Source organism: Alligator sinensis, unplaced genomic scaffold, assembly GCF_000455745.1.
Source record: "Alligator sinensis unplaced genomic scaffold, ASM45574v1 scaffold547_1, whole genome shotgun sequence".
In the NCBI taxonomy this organism is placed as follows: domain Eukaryota; kingdom Metazoa; phylum Chordata; order Crocodylia; family Alligatoridae; genus Alligator; species Alligator sinensis.
In genome coordinates, this window is record NW_005842217.1 from 1,003,311 (window position 1) to 1,022,085 (window position 18,775).

Sequence of the window (18,775 nt, forward strand, 5' to 3'; positions counted from 1 at the left end):
TTGGCATGACTTCTAGCGAAGCCGATGGACTTTCAACACATTCATAAAATGAAGCACTTGCTTCGTTACTTTGCCAAATCAGGGCCTGGAGGTTGAAAGCCTGGTTCTGATGCTCGTGGTGACCTGCACAATTGCATCTCATGCCAGCAGCAGCCTTTGGAGACACCGATTATGAGCGAGGGAGATGCAATCCAGCCTGAACTGGTCATGTTCTTTGACCCTTCAATCTCCAGGTGCCTAACTCATGGGCAGGGATTGTTGTCCCTTTAAGAATATCCACAATATCTCTTCCATACAGCTGCACAGAGCCTTCAGCAGAAGTCCATGGCTGTTCCAACAAGGGAGTTCTGCTTAAAATTTGATGGCATGCTACGGCCCCTGTATATTTAATAAAACTCTTTGCATTAGATCACTGCGTTCCTTTAACTGACTAAGGGGTTTATTTATGAGAGACAGAAACTGCTCCATATTTAAGAAAGCTCCTCATTGAAACAGGACTTCAGAGGATGACACTTTGCTGAGACTCCTGCATCCTTGTAGTGCCACCCAGTGCCCAAGCTGGCGAACGTCACCACAGGGAACAACACAGATCCCTTCCCCAGTTTTTGATTCTGGAGCTTTCTGCTCCCACCAAGCTCCCAAGACAGGATGGAGGGGGAGGCTGGGACCCCTCCTTGGGCACCTCACCATCTCCAGCAGGTTTCTCCTCACTGTTCCCCAGGGAGGCCCAACAGTGCCATGATCCGCACAGTGCAGATGGGGAAACTGAGGCTCAAGGTGATACTGGGGGAAACTGTTGAGTGACCCATTGGAACAAAGTATCCAGGTTGTAGCTGTATTGGTCTAGAGGAAAAGGCAATCAGGACTCATAGTAGAGATGATATCTTTTATTAGACCAGCAAGACTTTTGCAAAAATTAAAGAATTTTTTTTGCAAAACTCTTGTTGGTCTAATAAAAGATATTGTCTCTACTACGAGTCCTGATTGCCCCTGGAACAGAGGCACTTGGGAAACTTGCATCCTAAGTGACTTGTCCCAGGTTGTAATGGGGAGTGTGGGGAGCAGACAGACAGACACCTCAGGAAGAAAACAGGGCTGAGGGCCTTGCCTGGACACCAGGAGACACGGGCTCCTTTCCTTGCCCTGTTCAGCCACTTGGTTGGTGTGTTCCCCCCCGGACAACCTCACGGGATAATGATTGGGAGCACCCTTGATAGACGTCATGAAATAAAACAGGTTCCCCCACGTTGTGTCCACTTCTGAGGTCATCCACGTCCAGCAGACGGAGACAGGGCTAATAATTCCCCGCCTTCCCTCCCTAAACCCAACCCACCAGCCCAAGCAGGAGTTCCCCAAGTGCTGCAGGGAAACAGGGACCTGGATGCCTGCTTCCACCCCGGAGGCCAAAGAGCAGCAAGGCCCAGAGCTCGCCAATGCCACTGCATAGGAAAACAGAATTGCTTTTCTGCGGGCTTGGCTGGCCGGGGAAGTCACAGCTCGGGAAGCAGTGCGAGAGGCGATGTGCACTGGCTGCTTTGCGCTGACCTGCTGGTGCATGCACAGAGTGCACTGCAGCTACTCCCCTTGCAAAGAGGAGTGATGGCGCTCACTGGGGCCACACGCGGAGTTAACATGCACTAGCAAACACAACTTCCCTGCACAGACAAGCCCTCAATAGCCTGAATAGTAAGTCGGAAGCCCAAACTCAGGCACCCGGGGAGGAGAACAGTGGCCTAGTACATCCCCTCCATTGCAGAGAGGGCAGAGAGGGGAAGGGATGCTGGATGTTGGTAGGGGGAATCCTTTTCATCTTCTAAAGCCCAGTAGAAAGGTCTGTGGATGTCGGCCTTCATTGCCAGGCTGTGCAGAAAACGGAGGAGGAAGCCACACTCCCCAGTACGGCTCCAGGCAGGGGACACGCAGTGCTGGGCTGGAGAGAGCTTTGCCTTCCCCTTCAGGGGAACCACAGCTTCCCTCAGGGCCTGCAGGACAGACTCCTCTGCCCTGCCATTCCCGCCGTGTCCGAGGGGTGGCATTGCTCTCCAACAGCTGGCAAACAGCAGGCCATGCAGAAAGGGGGAGAGCTGCAGGGTTATAGCTGCCTCCGTCCCTGGGCTGCAGGGGTTTGTACAGCAGAAGAGGGAGAGACTATGGGCTCCGCTCCCCCCTGTCCGGCGCTGGGCATCGGCTGCTGGGCAAAGCACTGTGCATGTCAAAGGGAGAGTCTGCGCACAGCAAAGAACAGCCTGGCCTGTGCTAGAAATAGACCTGGGGGCATTTTAAACAGGGTTGAATTAACCTTGCGGACAACATTCAAGCACCAAGTGGGGACAAGGCTCAGCGCCTTTAAACCCAGCCAGGTGCCCCCCTCAGACCCCACCCTCAGCCCTCTCATTGCCTGGTCCACCAGGTCCCTCACCACCAGCAACCTCCTCCCTGCTCCTTTGCTACACATCCAACAACCCACTGCCTTCTACTTCAGCCAGCTGACTAGTCTCCCACCCCCAGAGCTATTTGCCCTTGGGACTCAGCCCCCGCCACCCCACATCTCCCCTATTGGGGTGGCTCCGCACTGTGCTCACTCAGATGCCACATTGGAGTTGGGTGGCCAGGCCCCTTGCAGCGACCCCGGGGCCCAGCTGGGAGCTTCCTAACCCATGCTGGGTCTCAGATCCAGGTGTGGAGCTGCCTGCTAAGACAGACCCACAGGCCAAGCCACGCACTAACACCAAGCCCCATAAGAGCTCAAAGGTCCTCCAGAGTCTGCAGACACCTCCCTCCCATTTGATTTCCCATCACTGGATTCCAGTGAGAATTAAGCACCCACCTGTTTTGAAGGATTCAGCCTTACCTAGGGGGAAAAGGAGCCAGGCAAGTGGAGACGTACCTGCCCCGAGGCTCACAGCCAAGGTTAACCAAGGGAGTTCACTGGACTTCTGCAACTCCCAGGAAATAATAACCAGGCCAGCATCCAGGATAGCACAGTGGCCAGCTTCAGGGGAAGACAGAAGTACTGACCAGCCTACCCCAGGGCACAGTGACCCCCTGCAAGCCTCGCTGCTGCCAGCTTCTCAGCCCCTCATTGTTTCCATGCATTGCCCTGGCATGGGATGTTCCCCACGGCCCTGCCCGTGTTGGTTTTGGCTCTGAAGGCCTCCTGACCCAGACTGAGGATTATTATTTCAGTCTCGTCTGGCTTGTTTTCCTCCATTTCCTATTTCCACGAGGCCCTGGCTCTGTCTGCGAGTCCCTTTAAGAGCGAGGTGAGCCCAGCAAGGCCATTGTACCCCCTGCCCCTAAATAATGCTCTTTCCCCCTATTCCAGTGACTTCATATTGCACCAGCAGGCAGGAAAACAATGAAGTCACTGCTTCCCCACAACACACCTGTCCCAACAGCTGGCCCTTTAAAGCCAGGCTCTGCAGCTGGACTCTTTGCTTTACCAGCCCCTCTTCCCACCCCTGCTTCCTACAGCTCCTCCCCTCCTGGGAAGTGACTCTCCATGGCCAAGTTTTCCCTAGAAGCGTCCCAGGGATTCGGGTGGGCAGCACCGGCTTCCCTCGCTTGCAGCCACAGGTGTCTCCAGGTGGGGCAGGCAGGGTGCTCCGCTCCCAGGAGCAGGTCAGCAGGGACTTGGGCTACACAGCTGTGCCTGGTGCAGGTGAGTAAATGCCAGCTGCTGGGTCTGTTTTCCAAGCAAGCCAGTGACATGGGAACTGCAGGCTTTGTGCCCCCCTGAGCAGCTAGGGGGGAAGCAAGAGTCATGAAAGGGGCTGTGGGATGCTACAGGGAAAGGAAATGCAAAAGGGCTTGGCTTCCTGCTTCATGGCATGCACCTTCCAGCCTCACTTCACCCCCATCTGCTATCTCCCTTTGACTTCAGATCCAGACCCCACTTCTCCTGTCCTTTGATTTCACTTTTAAAAAGCCAGTGGAGTCCTTAATTGGTTAATTGATGGGGGGATAATTACAAAGGAGCTTCCTGCCTGCTTCCCTTCCTGGGTCTGGGGATTGACTGGCAGCTGGGAGTAGGAGAGCCTTGTAGCTGGGACTGCGTGTGCTCTTGGGAGGTGAGTGGGGGGCTTGGGGCTGTCCTCAGCCAGCTGCTGCTGCACTGGGGATGCAGTGCCTCCTCTCTAGAAGCAATGGGGGTGCCCAGGCTGACCTGGGAGCTGAGTAGCTATCCTCTGTTCCCCTCCTGTGGGAAGTGAGGGAGTTGTGCCTACAGCTTCTGCTTGGTGGTGGTAAGGGGGAACTGGGGTAGGGGTCTTGCCCTTGCCCCATGAGGAAGAATGTGGCCCCAGGGATGAGGGCTCCCACCCCAACAGACACTTGCTGCATCTACACTGCTTGCATCTTGCTAGCCAGGGAAGCCTGACTTGGGTGTTAGCCCAGCTGCCAGGCTGGGGTGTCCCGGTAGCAGGATAAGTTGTAGGAGCTGGGGAGGGGCTGGCTTGTTCCTGACCCTGCTCCAGGTGGTGGTGGCTGCCGTTGCTCTGGAGACATGGCCCTGATGGGAGTCCTTGACCCTGGGAATAGTTTTGGGGGTGTCCCCTGCTGCACGAATTCAGCTCTGCCAGGGTGACCAGAGTCCCTGACTTGCTTTGGTGGCTTCTCTGCTCTGCCCCTCTCCCCAGAGCTGTTGTGAAGAGTGGGTGAGAACTGCAGGGTTTGGGCTGTCTCCATGCTGGGCAGCACTAAGGGGCCGTGCTGGCTCCTTGTGAGAAGCCTGAAGGCTGCCCTGCACTCTGCTTCCTTAACCAAAAGCAATGAGCTGTCCTGCCTTGCTCCCTGATGGACAGGAGGAAACTGCTGCTCTTGCTAGGCTGAGTGTCACCCGGCAATGTCTCTTGGAATGGACTCTGGCAGCATAAGGGACTCTTTGCTCCCCCTCCATGCTTTGCTGCCTGATCTTATTTGGAAAGAAGGCTCTTTGGGGAGGGTGTCCTAGCTCCTACTGAACGGGGAGCTGGGGAGCCTGGCTAACACCTTGCTGTAGCAGCTGGGTTTGAGCAGAAACAGTACTTGGGAGCAGTTTTTCTCAACCTGTGGGTCGCAAGAATATATGAAAGGGTCTTGAATGAATTTTTAAAAACGCATTCTCCTTTAAAAGAGACCAATGTAGGAAACAGTTTCTTTTCCCTTGCAGGCTGTCCAAGTTTCAGCTTGCAAGGAGCTGCTTGGGGGGGGCCCATGCCCCACACACACCCAGCCCCTGCCCCACGCGGAGGTTGGGACCTGAGGGTGGGGGGCAGCAGGTTGGGAGTGAAGGGCAGTGGGTCGAGACTGGCCATCAATGTTTACAAATGGGTCCTGGTACAGAAAAGTTTAAAAACTGCTGCTTTAGAGGTTTTGGCCATGAACCCCCAGGGCACCTAGCAAAGATGCACTCCCTTTCCATGCCACTAAGGTGGCTAAAACAGTCCAACCAGCTCCTCATGAAGTCTGTACTGGCTTCAACTGGGACCAATATATCCTGTGCTCCATGGAACACCCCTTGTGTTTTTCCCCCACCCCACCCCCATTTCCTGCAGTAATGTAGACTCCCAGTGTAAGCTGAGAGACTAAGTTTCCCTGATGCTAGAAAGCTTGGACCACAAAGTGAGGCTGCTCTTGAATACCAAGCCTCCATGCTGGGCTGGCAAAGCCCCTATGCCTTGCTAGGGTGGCCTGTCTAGGGTGTGTCACCCATTTGGTCACAGGGATGCTGGCCCCAGGGAGTGGACTGGTGATGAGTGGGAGAAGACCCCATGTCTCTGTTTCCCAGGAGCCATGCTGATGTGATTCTTGTTGTCTCTCTGCTGCCAGACCCTCGAGACCCCCTAAGAGATGGGAGACTGGGGCTTCCTGGAGAAACTTCTGGACCAGGTCCAAGAGCACTCGACAGTGATTGGGAAGATCTGGCTGACAGTGCTATTCATCTTCCGGATCCTCATCCTGGGCCTGGCGGGGGAGTCGGTGTGGGGAGACGAGCAGTCGGACTTCTTGTGCAACACCAAGCAGCCAGGCTGCACCAACGTCTGCTATGACAAAGCCTTCCCCATCTCCCACATCCGCTACTGGGTGCTCCAGTTCCTCTTTGTCAGCACCCCCACCCTAATCTACCTGGGCCATGTCATCTACCTCTCCCGCCTGGATGAGAAGCTGAAGCAGAGAGAGAGTGAGCTGCGAGCTATGCCGATGAAGGACCCGAAGGTTGAGCAGGCTCTGGCAGTGGTAGAGAAAAAGATGTCCAAGATCTCTGTCGCGGAGGATGGACACATCAAGATCCAGGGGCCCCTCATGTGTTCCTATATCACCACCGTGATTTGCAAGAGTATCTTTGAGGCTGGCTTCCTCTTGGGTCAGTGGTACCTGTATGGTTTCTCCATGCCAGCTGTTTTTGTGTGCGAGAGAGTCCCCTGCCCTCACAGGGTGGACTGCTTTGTCTCCCGGCCTACTGAGAAGACCATCTTCATTATCTTCATGCTGGTGGTGGGTCTCATCTCTCTCGGTCTCAACCTCATGGAGCTCGTCCATCTCTGCTGCAAGAATATGCTCAACGGCTTAAAGAAGATCTCATCCAGATCCCCTGCCGGCCTGGGTGAGGACTCCTTCCCGGATGAAAAGCTGTGTGAGGTGCCTGGTGGTCCGTACCAGCCCAAGCAGTACCACTACCTGCCCATGAGCGAGGCTCGTGCTCCTCCCTACCAGTCTTACAATAAGCTGTCCAGTGAGCAGAACTGGACCAACTTCAACACCGAGGAGAACCTGGCCCTGTGCAATGGTAGCAAACCTTTGCCCAACGCCTGTGCTGCTAATGCCCAGTCCCTGGAGAAGCAGACCAGTCGTCCCAGTAGCTCCGCTTCTAAAAAACAGTACGTCTGAGCATCTGCAATCCGGCTCTTGTCTTCTGGGCTGCCCCGTTGGAGGCTGTCGTGGCTCACAGACTTTCTGGTTGTGTCCTCTTTCTTGGAGAGGTTTCTCATTTTGGTTGATGGGCAGAAACCTGACTTCCTCATGGGTCTGTGCTTAAAGTAAGGGTGCTGCAGATGTTGTTCCATGGACTCCTGTGAGCCCACAGCAAGCATGGGGGGGTCAATGGCATGTGGTAGCCAACTGGCCACAGGTCCCAGTGCGGTAACCTTTTGGCTCATCCGGCTGAAACCTACACGAGACTGTCAGGAAGAGGACTGTCCTCTGGACAAAAGACCTTGAGTTAACTATTGCTTCAAACAAGCTACACTTTGACTTCTTTCTTTTGCAGCTGCTGTCCCTGGAGGGCAGTTTGTGACTTCTATTATTATTTTTTTTTTAACACTGTATAAACATGGAAACCAAACAAAATCCCTTCTCGGCTGGGATCTTGGGTGGTTTGCATGGAAAACTAAGTTGTTCTGCCATGGGATAGAACTGCCACTGGATTCTCAGGGGAAGCTGATTGGATTGATATCCATAACGCAACTATCAGGGAGAAGAGCAGAGGGCAAATAGCCCTTCCCTGACCAAGGGTTACGGCAAGTCAGTGGCTTCCAGCTCAGGTCTTTGCTGTTATAGCCTTCAGATGAAAGCGCTCCACCACCTTCATCGACCAGAGTGAATCTGGACCAGCGCAGGGAAAGAAACCCCCTTCTAATGCTGTTGGAATCTGCCTGCCTCCAAGGTATTGCCAGGTGCTGGCTTCAGCCTAGCAATCCCCTTAAGCAACACTTCCATATAGGCTCTTCATTGAAGGTGGTCCTGAGCTGAAGCCAGCTCGGCTTCAGAGCCACTTGCCCAAATGCTCTTCAGGGAAAAATACCTAAAAGAAACCTAGCACTGGCTACTCGCTATGTGCTGCTGCCTGACTTCAGTTGCTTATTTAAGCCGTTAAGTGCCTTGCTACACTGTGCCCCCCCCTTGAGATCGGAGTAGCTCCCAGGGGGATGGCTTTGGGTCAAAAACTGCTGTAATGGAGGATACTACCTGTCTTAAAACCCAGGCTCCCTTGAGCTGCCTGGTGGCAGAGCTGAGCTATATGCACTGTTCACCATTTGTGTGTAGAGCAATGTGCTGTTCATGTATCTATGTATGCATTTCTCCTGTACACATCAGCAGTAGTAGCCTTGCTGCTTTACCCTGGGTTCTTCCTCACGTCTAAGATTTGTCTAATTTTTGTTGTTGTTGTTGGTCTGAGTCTGAGTGTAGAAAAAAAAAAATGATAGTCTCTGCCACTGGATCTACAGCTGTCTGGCTAATATGAACCACCCTATCCATGTCCAACTCTTCTAGCAGACTTGCTGCACATCCAGAACTGAAAGGCCCACGTTCTGGAGTGTGGGCTCTTGTGATACTGCAAGAACTTGGCTGCATCCAAAGCTGGGGGAAAAATAAATGCTAGAATTGAGTCAAGATGGTCCTTTTGGATGTCCAGATGTTGATGTGGCCAAAGGAACTCCTTCCCTACCGCCCTTGTTCCTTGGACTCTGTCATTCAAGATGGGGATTATGTGAGTCCAGGACTGGTAGCTCTCCTTTCCGTGAGTGGGGGCTTTGTGGGATAGGGTGGAGCAGCAGGGCACGGGTGTTCACAGCTGAGAGGTCTGCACTGCAAGAGCATCAAAGTCATTTCACCCTCTGGAAGCAGGGAAAGGAGGAGTTGGATGTCTCCTCTTCCACACAGGTCCTCTCCTGCTGTAGCAAAATGTCACCATGGGGCGTGAGGAAGAACAAGCCTATTGTTGCTGTTCTTAAAAAGCTCAGGCTACAGTAAGCCATCCCTGGAATCCCAAAGCTGTGAAACAACAAGGATGTGACCCAACGTCCTTCTTTCTGTTTGTTCATGTCACTGTTTTGGGGGGTTTTCTTTGTTTTTTGTTCATTCTGGAGACCAACCAAAGCACTGCAGACATCTGTCCCAGCATAACCAAAGTACATGGACTCTGCTGTGAGCGGGTGGCAGATCAGAGTTGCTCTCCAGGATTTTTGTTTCCTTTGTATTTCTCTTGGCAGACTTCAAACTTACATCTCGTCAAATAAAACAGTGACCCAAATACCTTGTGCTTTGCAGAGTGTTTCCTTGTCCTCTGCCCCAAGTCCCAATTTGTGGCTAGTGGGGTGGTTCTGAGAGCCAGCAGCCCTTGGCAAGAAGGTTTAAAGGGTTTTACTCTAGGCAAGTTAACCTAGAACCAGTGTGGTTTTAAAATCAAATGCTCCTATAAAAATTGGCCTGGGAAGGATGCAAGAGGACCTGTAGTCTAAGTGTTTGGGATCCCCCCACCCCTGCCTTGCTCCAGACAGGATGGTTTCTGCTTTCACAAATCTGAGATGGGTGTTTGTTATGGGAAGGATTCAAGAGGACCTGTAGTCTAAGTGTTTGGGGTCCCCCCCACCCCTGCCTTGCTCCAGACAGGATGGTTTCTGCTTTCACAAATCTGAGATGGGTGTTTGTTATAATCTCCACTTAAACTCCTAAGATGCATCCTCACCTCTCTCTAGGTCAGGGCTTTCCAACCTTTTCCTCAGCGTGACCTTATTTAAATACTGGAAGTTTTTTGCATCCCAAGATGCTGTAGACAAGATCAATGAGGAAGGATGCATCAAATTCGTACTTTCATGTTTCGCGTTCCTTTGGTTTCTTGTTCTCATCCTTGTCATTAGCTTTACTGCTAGAGCTTGAGGCAGAATTTTTATTTATTTTTTTTTATATTTTTAGAGAAAAACATCCATATTGGATGTCTCTATCATGTAAAATGTATGCCAGCCAGCCAGTATCAACATAGTGATCTTTACATCCGCTTCCTGTAACGTACAAGTGCCTCGCGTTGGAGCCGCGACTGTCATGCGTGGATGAATGACTGCCGTGTACAAGAGTTGCATATCTAAAAACAGGAAGTATGTTCATCATAATTGGTTGACACTGTCAAGTGTCTTTTAGGACCCCATTTTTTATCGTTTGAAGTAGAGGAGCTGAGTGCGCAGGGGTCTGCGGGCCCTGGCTCCCCTTGAGAAGCGGGCTGTCACCTGAAATGCATAAAATTTTGCATGTGTCCGTTGTCTTGGCACTGCCCCCTGCTCCCCAGTGCAAAAATAAGTCTGTGCCTATGGTTGCAACCCCCAATGGGGTCACAACCCCAAGATTAGGAACTGCTGCTCTTGGTGATCTGTTCCAATGTAGCGCGGCAGCCTCGCTGGCTCATGCACATCCCACTTGCATGACTGAGTTACGTGGCTGTACTGGGGTCTTTTCCACCCGCTCGGGGCAGAAGGGAAGGAAGTCTGACCTAATCCCATTGAGTGCCCTGAGTTACAGTCAGAGCATTAATGATCTAATAGTGCCTTACTGGTTGCTGATGTCATTCATGATATGATCTTCACCTTTTGGGCTTTTCTTTCTTGTTTGACTTGCCCAGTGCATAGGCCACCCAGAAATAAACTCCTTTGGTGCTCTGGAGCCATGGTAGCATGCTTGAGCAATCTCTCTGCAGCCCTTATTCATCAGGGCAGTCTCATTATAAAGCCCTGAGTTGCACAGCCTCCATCCTCGCACAGTAATGACTGAGCCTGATATTGTACTATTTGGAGCAGACATGGGGTCTTAGAAATAGAGCAAAATTTCTCTAGGAAAAGGGTGCTGGGACTGTCCAGCTGTTGGCTTCCCTCTGCATGCAGACCAGTCTTACATCTTCCTAATAAACTGCCTGCCTCTCACATAGGGAATAGGGGCTTGGAGACAGTGATAAAGGACCATGCAGGCCATAGACCTAGTTGCTGCTACATAATAGGTGGAAATGAGCTCCTGATAAGCTGAAACTCCTATATTGTTTACTGTTCCTATAACCAGAAAGCTTAAAATACTCCAGCAAAGCACGTTCCCTTCCCTAACGCTGCTGCATTCTTAAAAATAACTCTTGGAGTAGACAAAAACGTGCCCCCTCCCAGCTGCGTGAATGGGCCCAGTATCGCTGCAATCAGCTGTGGAAGGAAAGAGATGGAGGGAGGAACATGCAGAGAGCTTTTGGGTTTAACCCTTCAAATTCTGATGCATTTCCCAGTCCCCCTCCCATCAGTCCTTCTGTCCCAGGAGTTGGGTATTGGCCACCCTCTTGTACAGCAGCACAAGTGTGGGGGGGCTCTGCAGGCCAGGAATACCCTGAGCAGCATGGAAAGCAGTGGGCTGGCATGAGAAATCGGGCTGGCTCTTTATTAAATCGTTCTGCCAATGTGGGATGAGCAGCTGTGATCTGCACTCCCCCTCCCCGCACAGCCATGCTGGCATTTCAGGGCTGGGGTAGTAGCAGAAAGCCCTTTTCTTTTTTTACAGGTGAAAGAGAAGAGGCTGTTTTTTCAAAGGGCCACCTGCCGTGACCCTACTGCTGCCTCCCTTTCATCCTCACAGCCCTGTGCCCCCTCGGCCATAGCAGAGTGCTGTGCAGAGCTGGTGTGAGCCCCTGGCTAGGCCTTGCCCTGGGAACCTCTGCCCACCATGGTGCCCAGAAAGAGGCAGGCATCTCTTGTGTGAGGTGAAAAACTAATGCTTTCTGATGTCGTCAGGACAGGGCACCTCTGTGCTTCAGTTCCCATAGACCCAAGTTGTTGGGGTTTTTTTAATATATCTATATCTATCTATCTATCTATATATATATATATATATATATACACACACATACCTTCTGGGTCACAATTCATTACCTACTTAACTGACCAGAGGAACACCCTCGCACCCGTCACAATATACACACCCGCAGAACAGCACTGCCACACACCCATCCGCACGATTTCGTCTTCCTCCAGCCCCCTGTCGTTTAGTCTGATCCCCGAATATGGAGTTTAAAACTCAGTTCATTCGTGGTTGCTTTTGCCGGAGGACTTGCTGCTGCGGTCACTGCTGCTGTCCTTATTGCTGTCTTCTGATGCGGTTGTCTTCCTATAGCTCCGAGTGCTGGAGGGGAGGCTGTGGGAGCACCAGGCATTGGCAGAGGGAGGCTACATCAGGTTTGGTGGTTTTGGTGTTTCTGCCTTCCCCACAAAAGGGCAGCTGGTCTCACGGTTCCTGTGCAGAGCTGAGACTCCAGAGAGCAGCCGTCAGGTCCCAGCTCTGCAGCAGACTCCCTGGGGGCTGCTGGGGCAGGTGTTGAACCCCCCTGTGCCCCCGTTCCCCAAGCGTGGAATGGCAGAAGAGTCCATGCCTTCCTCTCTGATCCCTCCAGGCTGCCCCTTCTCTGGGGTAACGACCCCTCCCTGTGGTTGTACAGAGCCTGGCCTGGAGCATCCCCGCTGCCAGCTGCTGTAGCAGGGCAAAGCCCCTGGGCACCAGTGGAGGGTAGATGGGATTGGACCCACACCCTGCAGCCTCAGCAGGGCACCAGTCCTCACTAGGTGCTTTCTTAAACCACCTCGGCAGTGTCACGAGAGGAGTCTGGTCGTGCTGACAGGAGAGGAAATGCTAGAGTGAAAGGTAACAATGCAGGCCCCTCCGCCCGCCGGGGCCCTTGGCAGCCCCGCTGCTTAGTCTGCGCTTTGTTATTTGGGTTGCTCGGTGTTTTTGCTCCTGGAACTTCCCCAGCCCGCCAGCCAGCAAGGTGGAAAACAAGACAGCAAAGAGCCCCTTGCTTGGAACCTGCAGACGTCCCTGTCCTGACCTCCGCGCTCCCTGGGCCGCGGCTGCAATAATAACGGCCTCGGCAGCGCTATTGTTTGCCTGTTATGACAAGGCTGCCCTGTGCTGCCCCAGGCATGGCCAGGGGCTTGCACAGCTGGAGGAAGCAGCCTTCATTGCACTCCAAGAACAACACACAGGAGTTAATTCGCACAGCGGACCATTTCCAGGGGTTGGGTCGGGAGCCAAGGAGGCAATGAGGGCTCTGGCCCTTTGAGGCTGGGGTCATGTGTGTGTGTGTTTTCCTAGAAGGAGGGCGGGCGGCTCTTGTGCAAATAAAAGTTTTCAGATGATAAGGCTGGTGATCGGAAAGGAATCACTCACTATTCCCCTTCACACGGGCCAGGTTGCGGGGGGTGGGGGAGAATCTGCCAGCGAAGCATGGTGTGGGTCTGAGTCAGCAGGGAGGCTTCCCAGAGAAGGGGATGGTAGAGAGGCAGGCCAAGGGCACTAAGCCCTTCTGTGCAGGATTGCTGCTGGGCATCCATGGAAGCAGGCAGGGGTGGGCAGCACTGTGTTTCAAGTCATATAGCAGCTGCAGGTAGGGGTAAGATGAGCAGCAATCCCCACAGGGATCTAAGAGACCAAGGGCAATAGGGAAACAGAGGAATGGAGGGGTGGGAGAAGAACCCACTGACTCACCAGGTCAATCCAGCGGAGATGCACACAATAGGTCTGGCCTGTGCTGGTCTTTCAGAGCCAGGTCCCCTGCATGTGCAAACCTGACCCCAGGTCCCTGCTGCAGCATGCTGCAGGGGGCACAGCCTGGAGCTTGCCAGTAGAGAAGGCTGAATATGAGGGTTGACATCTGATCTTGCCTCTGCTCACTTGGGCTCCAAGGCCCAGACTCTTCTGCTGAGAGGGAGCCTGGCTCTGTAGCCTGTTGGAGAGAGCAGACAGGTTGGTTTGAGGCCCAGCTGGAGGGCTGGCTCTGCTCTTAGCCAGTGAGGAGGTCCCAGGAGGCAGGGACCAGATCCAGGTCTCCCTCCCATGCCCTAATCATTATGCTACAGAGGCACTTCACGTGACAGCTCCTGCTGGCCTCAGGGCTCTTGCATTTAGAGCTGGTCAGGAGTCGAGCTTTAACCATCTTCCTTGCCTTGCCTGTAGCCTGCCGCTTAGGGCACTGTGCTAGGAAGCAGGCCGGACAGGTGCAAACCCCTTTGGGTGAAAAGCAGCTGGCTTCTTGAGCCTGTGCCGTAGTCCCTAGGAAACAAGACAAAAAGAGGAGCTCCTTTTGCAAGCTCAGTTTCAAGTGGTGAATTCTCATTCCACCATCACCTGCCCACAGGCCTGAGTTGGTGCCCACGTCTGAAGGATTGGTGGGCTTCCAGACACGTGCCCCCCTCCATATTTCCTATTTTCTGGTGTAAACACCACTCACCTGATGACTGTTATGAATCCCAGCCCCAGGTGCCCATGCTCACCCTTTGAAGTCCAGGGAAGCAGTCCAGTAAGCCCCTCGCTTGGCTTTGGGAGCTGGCCAGTACCCTTTGAGGCATGGGAGGGCATGCCAATGCCCCCTGTTTGGGGATGAGATCTCCAGCCCTGCCTTTGGCCTGGCCTGGCAATGATCTCAAAGGACTTCCCCCTACCTCTACCACCATGTAAATGCTATGACAAGAGCCTGGCCTTGCAGGGCTCTGGACAACATCCAAGCCAAGTGTCCACGGGCCAGTTGCTGCCCTCCTCTGAGCAGAAGCTGCTGATGGCTGGTCTGACATTGGTCGTCAGAAAAGTGCTCAGCAGCCTTATTTGAGGGGCAACTCCTAGTCAACCTCTAAGGCTTCAAACTGGACTCAGGTGGTGTGTAGGCCTCTAAAGGCTCTCCAAGTAATATCAGTTAGGACCTGGCATGTGTGTATGGAAGTCAGAGCAGGGCCCACAACAGTCTGATGCACTGCGTTGCTGGGGCAAGAGTGCCTTATGGCCACAAGCGCTCTACGTGGAAGGATTGCAGGGAAGGTTGCAGCTGGAAACCAGGCTATGCCACGCTGCTGGCCACCAAGGAAGGCATATTTGACTATAAGTCACCTCCGTTCTCCATTGGTGGCTCTCCACTGGTGAGACAGCTGAACCCCACTCCTCCACACCTGACTTTTACTGGTTTCTGTTGCCACGTGACACAAGATCACATGGAAATACCTGTGAGGTGACAGCCACAGCAGAGCCTTCTGAGGTCAGATTCCCAAAGGGAGTCCAGCCAAGATGAGGTGGGGGAGGTCTACCTTCTTCCAAGCACTTGGAGAAAGGTCAAGGCCAACCTCCCCCCACTACTGCACCTCGGCTTCCTCATCACCACAGCTGACAATGCTAGCTAACAAAGCAACCGGAGATCCTCCAGCCCCAGCCAGTGAACCTGTTTGTGCTGCCAAACACCATTACGCTGGTGTTGAGAAAAAACCACATCAAACTATTCACTACTTAGAGCTCAGACCCTCATGAGTGCTATAATTAAACACAATAACTGCCATATTAACAGTAATCCCATGACCCGTCTCAAGGAGGGGGTGCAGATCAAGCAGTGAATCATGCTCAAAAGGCACATCCTATGCAGAAAACAGATGATGGCCTCGAATCCACAGAGCATCCCCCCAGCACTTACTGTGCAAGCAAAGTTTGGACTGATGAACAATCACATGCTGCCTCCCCATTACAGCTGGTGAGTTTTGTTTCCCTTCTGAGCCCTTCTGCAAGCTAGATTGTCCCCCTGTTCCTGAGTTTTCAGCAGTGATAAGGCAGGCCTTTGTGCGATAGCGTGGGGTGGGCCACTGGAATGAGTTCCTCCCCTAGACTGTCCATTCTTTTCTGCGATCAGGAAATGGGCTTCTTGATAACACCACCCAGAAAACACCAAACAAAGCATGCGGCACAGGATAAGCACCGTCAGAAATTCCCTCTGGGATGCCACAGACCCAGGCCAGCCGCTCCAGCTCAGCTCCCACCTCCTGACAATGAGCCCATGCCCTCAGTGGGGAGGCAGCAGTGGTGGAAGAGCCGTGGCAGAGTGGCTGGGATGGAGCAGAAATTGCGCGGGGGGGTCTATGTCCATCTCTGCTTCAAACCTTCTCTGTGACCGTAAGCAAAGCATGACCCTGCTTGGTTTCCCCATCTGTAACTACCTGGCGTTTAGCCGTCTCTGCATCTTTTCCCAAGCTGAGGGAGGGCGCTTTGTGCCTTAAAGCTTGTTGGACATCCCTGCCAGTTGGTCCGATAAGAGATTATCCAACAAACCCTGCTACTCTCCTGTTCCCTGGGCCATCACAGGGATGACACCACCACGGCCCGTCTGTAAAGCCAACCTGTAACACCCATCTCTTTCCCAGGGCTTGCAAAGTATGCTGGATGACCATCTGTGCTGCACTGAACTCACTGCCAAGGCTCCTTGGGATGAAGGAGCAATGGTCACAAACTGACAGAGAGCAGATTTAGACTAGATATCAGAAAAAATTTCACGGTAAGGATGGCCCAAATTTGGAATGGGCTTCCAAGGGAGGTGGTGCTCTCCCCTACCTTGGGGGTCTTTAAGAGAAGGCTGGATAGGCATTTGGTTGGGGTCCTCTGACCCCAGCGCTCTTTCCTGCCTAAGCAGGGGGTTGGACTCGGTAATGTGTTGAGGTCCCTTCCCACCTCTGCATCTATGAAGATGGCTTTATGCCATCCCAATCACAGGCCAGAGCAGCCCCAGAGTAGCTTCAGTAGACCAAGTGGCTTGTCTAAAGACAACCCTTGGATGGGAGTCCTTGGAGAGCAGCTTTACAGCTGTCTTCTACAGCTCCTGCCACAGGTGACTCCTGCCCTGGCTGGAAACCAGGTAAGAAGCTCCCTTTTGCACCTTTGTTGTGCTTTCACCTGGCCCAAAAGGGTCAGGGGAGGGATCAGGGTCTTCCCCTTTGAGAGGGTTGTACTGTACTGTTTGGCTAACCCTCATGGCAAGCGCCTCGGTCAGGGGTTGTCATTATTCTACGTTTGTACAGCCCCTAGCACACTGGGACCGAGTTAGGGCTGTCTCCCAAAGCTGCTCTAATACGGCCCACTATTGCAATGCACCTCTGAATGCAGTGACTGGAGGCAAACCCCACGCAGATGCCAGGCAGGTCAGCATGGCATTCAGGCCATTCCCTGCAAATTCCCAGCTCTCCCACTGCCTTTTTGAGTCACTTCTGACACATCAGGCTCCTTACCCTCAGTCCCCTACATGGAGGTAATGGTACAACTTTTCTCCCACGCTTTTTCTGTCTTCTTTGGGTTGCAAGCTCTGCGGAGCAAGGACGCGCTTTCTCTTACTACAGCACCTGGCACCACAGTCTAGTTGAGGTCGTCATCTTTCAGGGACTGCCACCCGTGTCTCTATTGGAGGGTCCTGGAGCACTGGATGGCTGTGATCACTTCCCCAGTATGGGGTGGACTTGCTGGGGAAGCTGAAGGGAGAATTGCTGCAGGGTGTGAAAGGAAGGCTCCAGAAGCCCTCGCTAGCCCTTCAAGTCTCGACTCCTTTTGAGAGCCCCCCAGTAGACTCCTACAGGACCCTGCTTCATCCCTAGCAAAACATTTTCCCTATAGGCTTCTCCACCTGCCCACAGCTCATTTCTAACGGTGATCTTGAGTGCAATAGCGTTCCCCATGCCACAGCTGCCCTCCCCGCCCATCTTTGCTATCCTGACCCGCTCTAAGGCTGCTATTTCCTATGCTCCCCCTATTGCTCCCTGCAGCGCAGCAATGAGACTTTATTTTTTTGCCAGCTAAATAAACAGATAAGCAAGGATATTTCAGTGCCGGTGGTTCCTGGAATGTACAGTGGCTCCCAGGCTCTGGGACAAGTGGCCACAAGGGGATTAGAAAGAGCTGAGAGGACTGGAGGGAGGAAAAAGAAACACACAGATTTTTTTTAAACCAGTGCAGTGGGAGCTTGAGGAACCCTAGGATGGGATGGCCCGATGGGAACGGAAACACTTGTCTGCTCGGTGCAGGAGACAAGGGCTTGCAGAGGCTGCTGGGAGCGGATGGGCTTCCACCCAGAGGGGTCAGCAGTCAGTGGGGCTGGGGTTCACAAAGTAACCCACGGCTCTGCAGCTGCGTGCGCACACACACACACACGTGTGTGGGTGTGTGTGGGTGTGTGTGAATATGAGAGTGAGCAAGCAAGGAGAATGAGAGAACGTGTGTGTGTGAGAAAGAGAGAGAGAGAGAGAGTGAGACAGCGTGTGCAAGCATGTTAGCAGTTGCAGGTGTGGGACTATGAGAGACAATATGCATGCGCACACGTGTGTGTGTGTGAGAGAAAGAGAGCGTGTGCATATGTTTGCAGGTGTGCATATGAGACAAAGTGTGCACACGCACGTGTGTGTGTGTGTGAGAGAGAGAGACAGAGAGAGAAAGAAAATGCATGTGTTTGCAGTAGCAGGTGTATGAATATGAGAGACAATGTGCACGTGTGTGTGCCTGTATGCATGTGTGTCAGAGAGAGAGAGAGCATGTGTTTGCAGGTGCAGGTGTGTGCATGAGACAATGTGTGCACACACACGTGTGTGTGTGTGTGTGAGAGAGAGAGAGAGAGACAGAGACAGAGAGAGACAGAGACAGAGACAGAGAGAGAAAGAAAATACGTGTTTGCAGTTGCAGGTGTATAAATATGAGAGACAATGTGCACGTGTGTGTGTGTGCATGTGTGTCAGAGAGAGCACGTGTGTTTGCAGGTGCAGGTGTGTGCATATGAGAGACAATGTGTGTGTGCAAGCATGTGTGTGTAAATGTCTCAAGAGTATCCATTTCCCTGGGGTAGGGGGTGTATGTGCGTGTGTGTGTGTATAGGTCTTAAGTATATGTGTGTAAGTGCTTCAGTGCCTATTTCCGTGTGCCTGCATGCACGTGTGTTTCTGTTTTGATGGGAGTGAGCACCTCATTAGAAGTATTTCTTTCTTTCCTTGTGTGCGTCTCTGGGTGCCTGCAGGTGTGAGTGTGGCGGGGGGGGAGGGGGGACGGGACGGGACACCCAAGGGATACAGTCCCTCTCACTGTCTCCCAGGCATATCCCTCACCTGTGTGAGTGAGCCGACACCATAGATTCACAGATGTTAGAGCCGGAAGGGACCTCAATAGATCATCGAGTCCGACCCCCTGCATAGGCAGGAAAGAGGGCTGGGGTTAGATGACCCCCGCT

The 18,775-nt window shown here is 52.9% G+C and overlaps 1 protein-coding gene and 1 long non-coding RNA gene across 4 annotated transcripts in view; one reads left to right on the forward strand and one right to left on the reverse strand.

Moving 5' to 3' along the window:
• The window catches only part of LOC106722364, a 42,301-nt gene that overhangs the window by 9,826 nt on the left and 13,700 nt on the right, over nucleotides 1-18,775 (reverse strand). The window contains exons 3-4 of one of the 2 annotated variants that reach the window (XR_001358285.2): nucleotides 13,258-13,495; nucleotides 11,633-12,384 (exon numbers count right to left, since the gene is read on the reverse strand). This is a non-coding gene — a long non-coding RNA (uncharacterized LOC106722364). Of the gene's footprint in view, nucleotides 1-11,632; nucleotides 12,385-13,257; nucleotides 13,496-18,775 lie in introns of those variants that run through there. The other variant, XR_003094859.1, reaches the window with a different exon arrangement.
• On the forward strand, nucleotides 3,455-8,156 carry GJA4 (gap junction protein alpha 4). Of its 2 annotated transcripts, none has more exons than XM_006026994.3 (2): nucleotides 3,455-3,661; nucleotides 5,809-8,156. In XM_006026994.3, the coding sequence occupies exon 2, from the start codon at nucleotides 5,830-5,832 to the stop codon at nucleotides 6,865-6,867; it is 1,038 nt and encodes a 345-aa protein (XP_006027056.1). In that variant the 5' UTR covers nucleotides 3,455-3,661; nucleotides 5,809-5,829; the 3' UTR covers nucleotides 6,868-8,156. The 2 variants fall into 2 exon arrangements, with proteins under 2 accessions (XP_006027056.1, XP_006027055.1); XM_006026993.3 differs by lacking the exon at nucleotides 3,455-3,661 and adding an exon at nucleotides 3,976-4,070.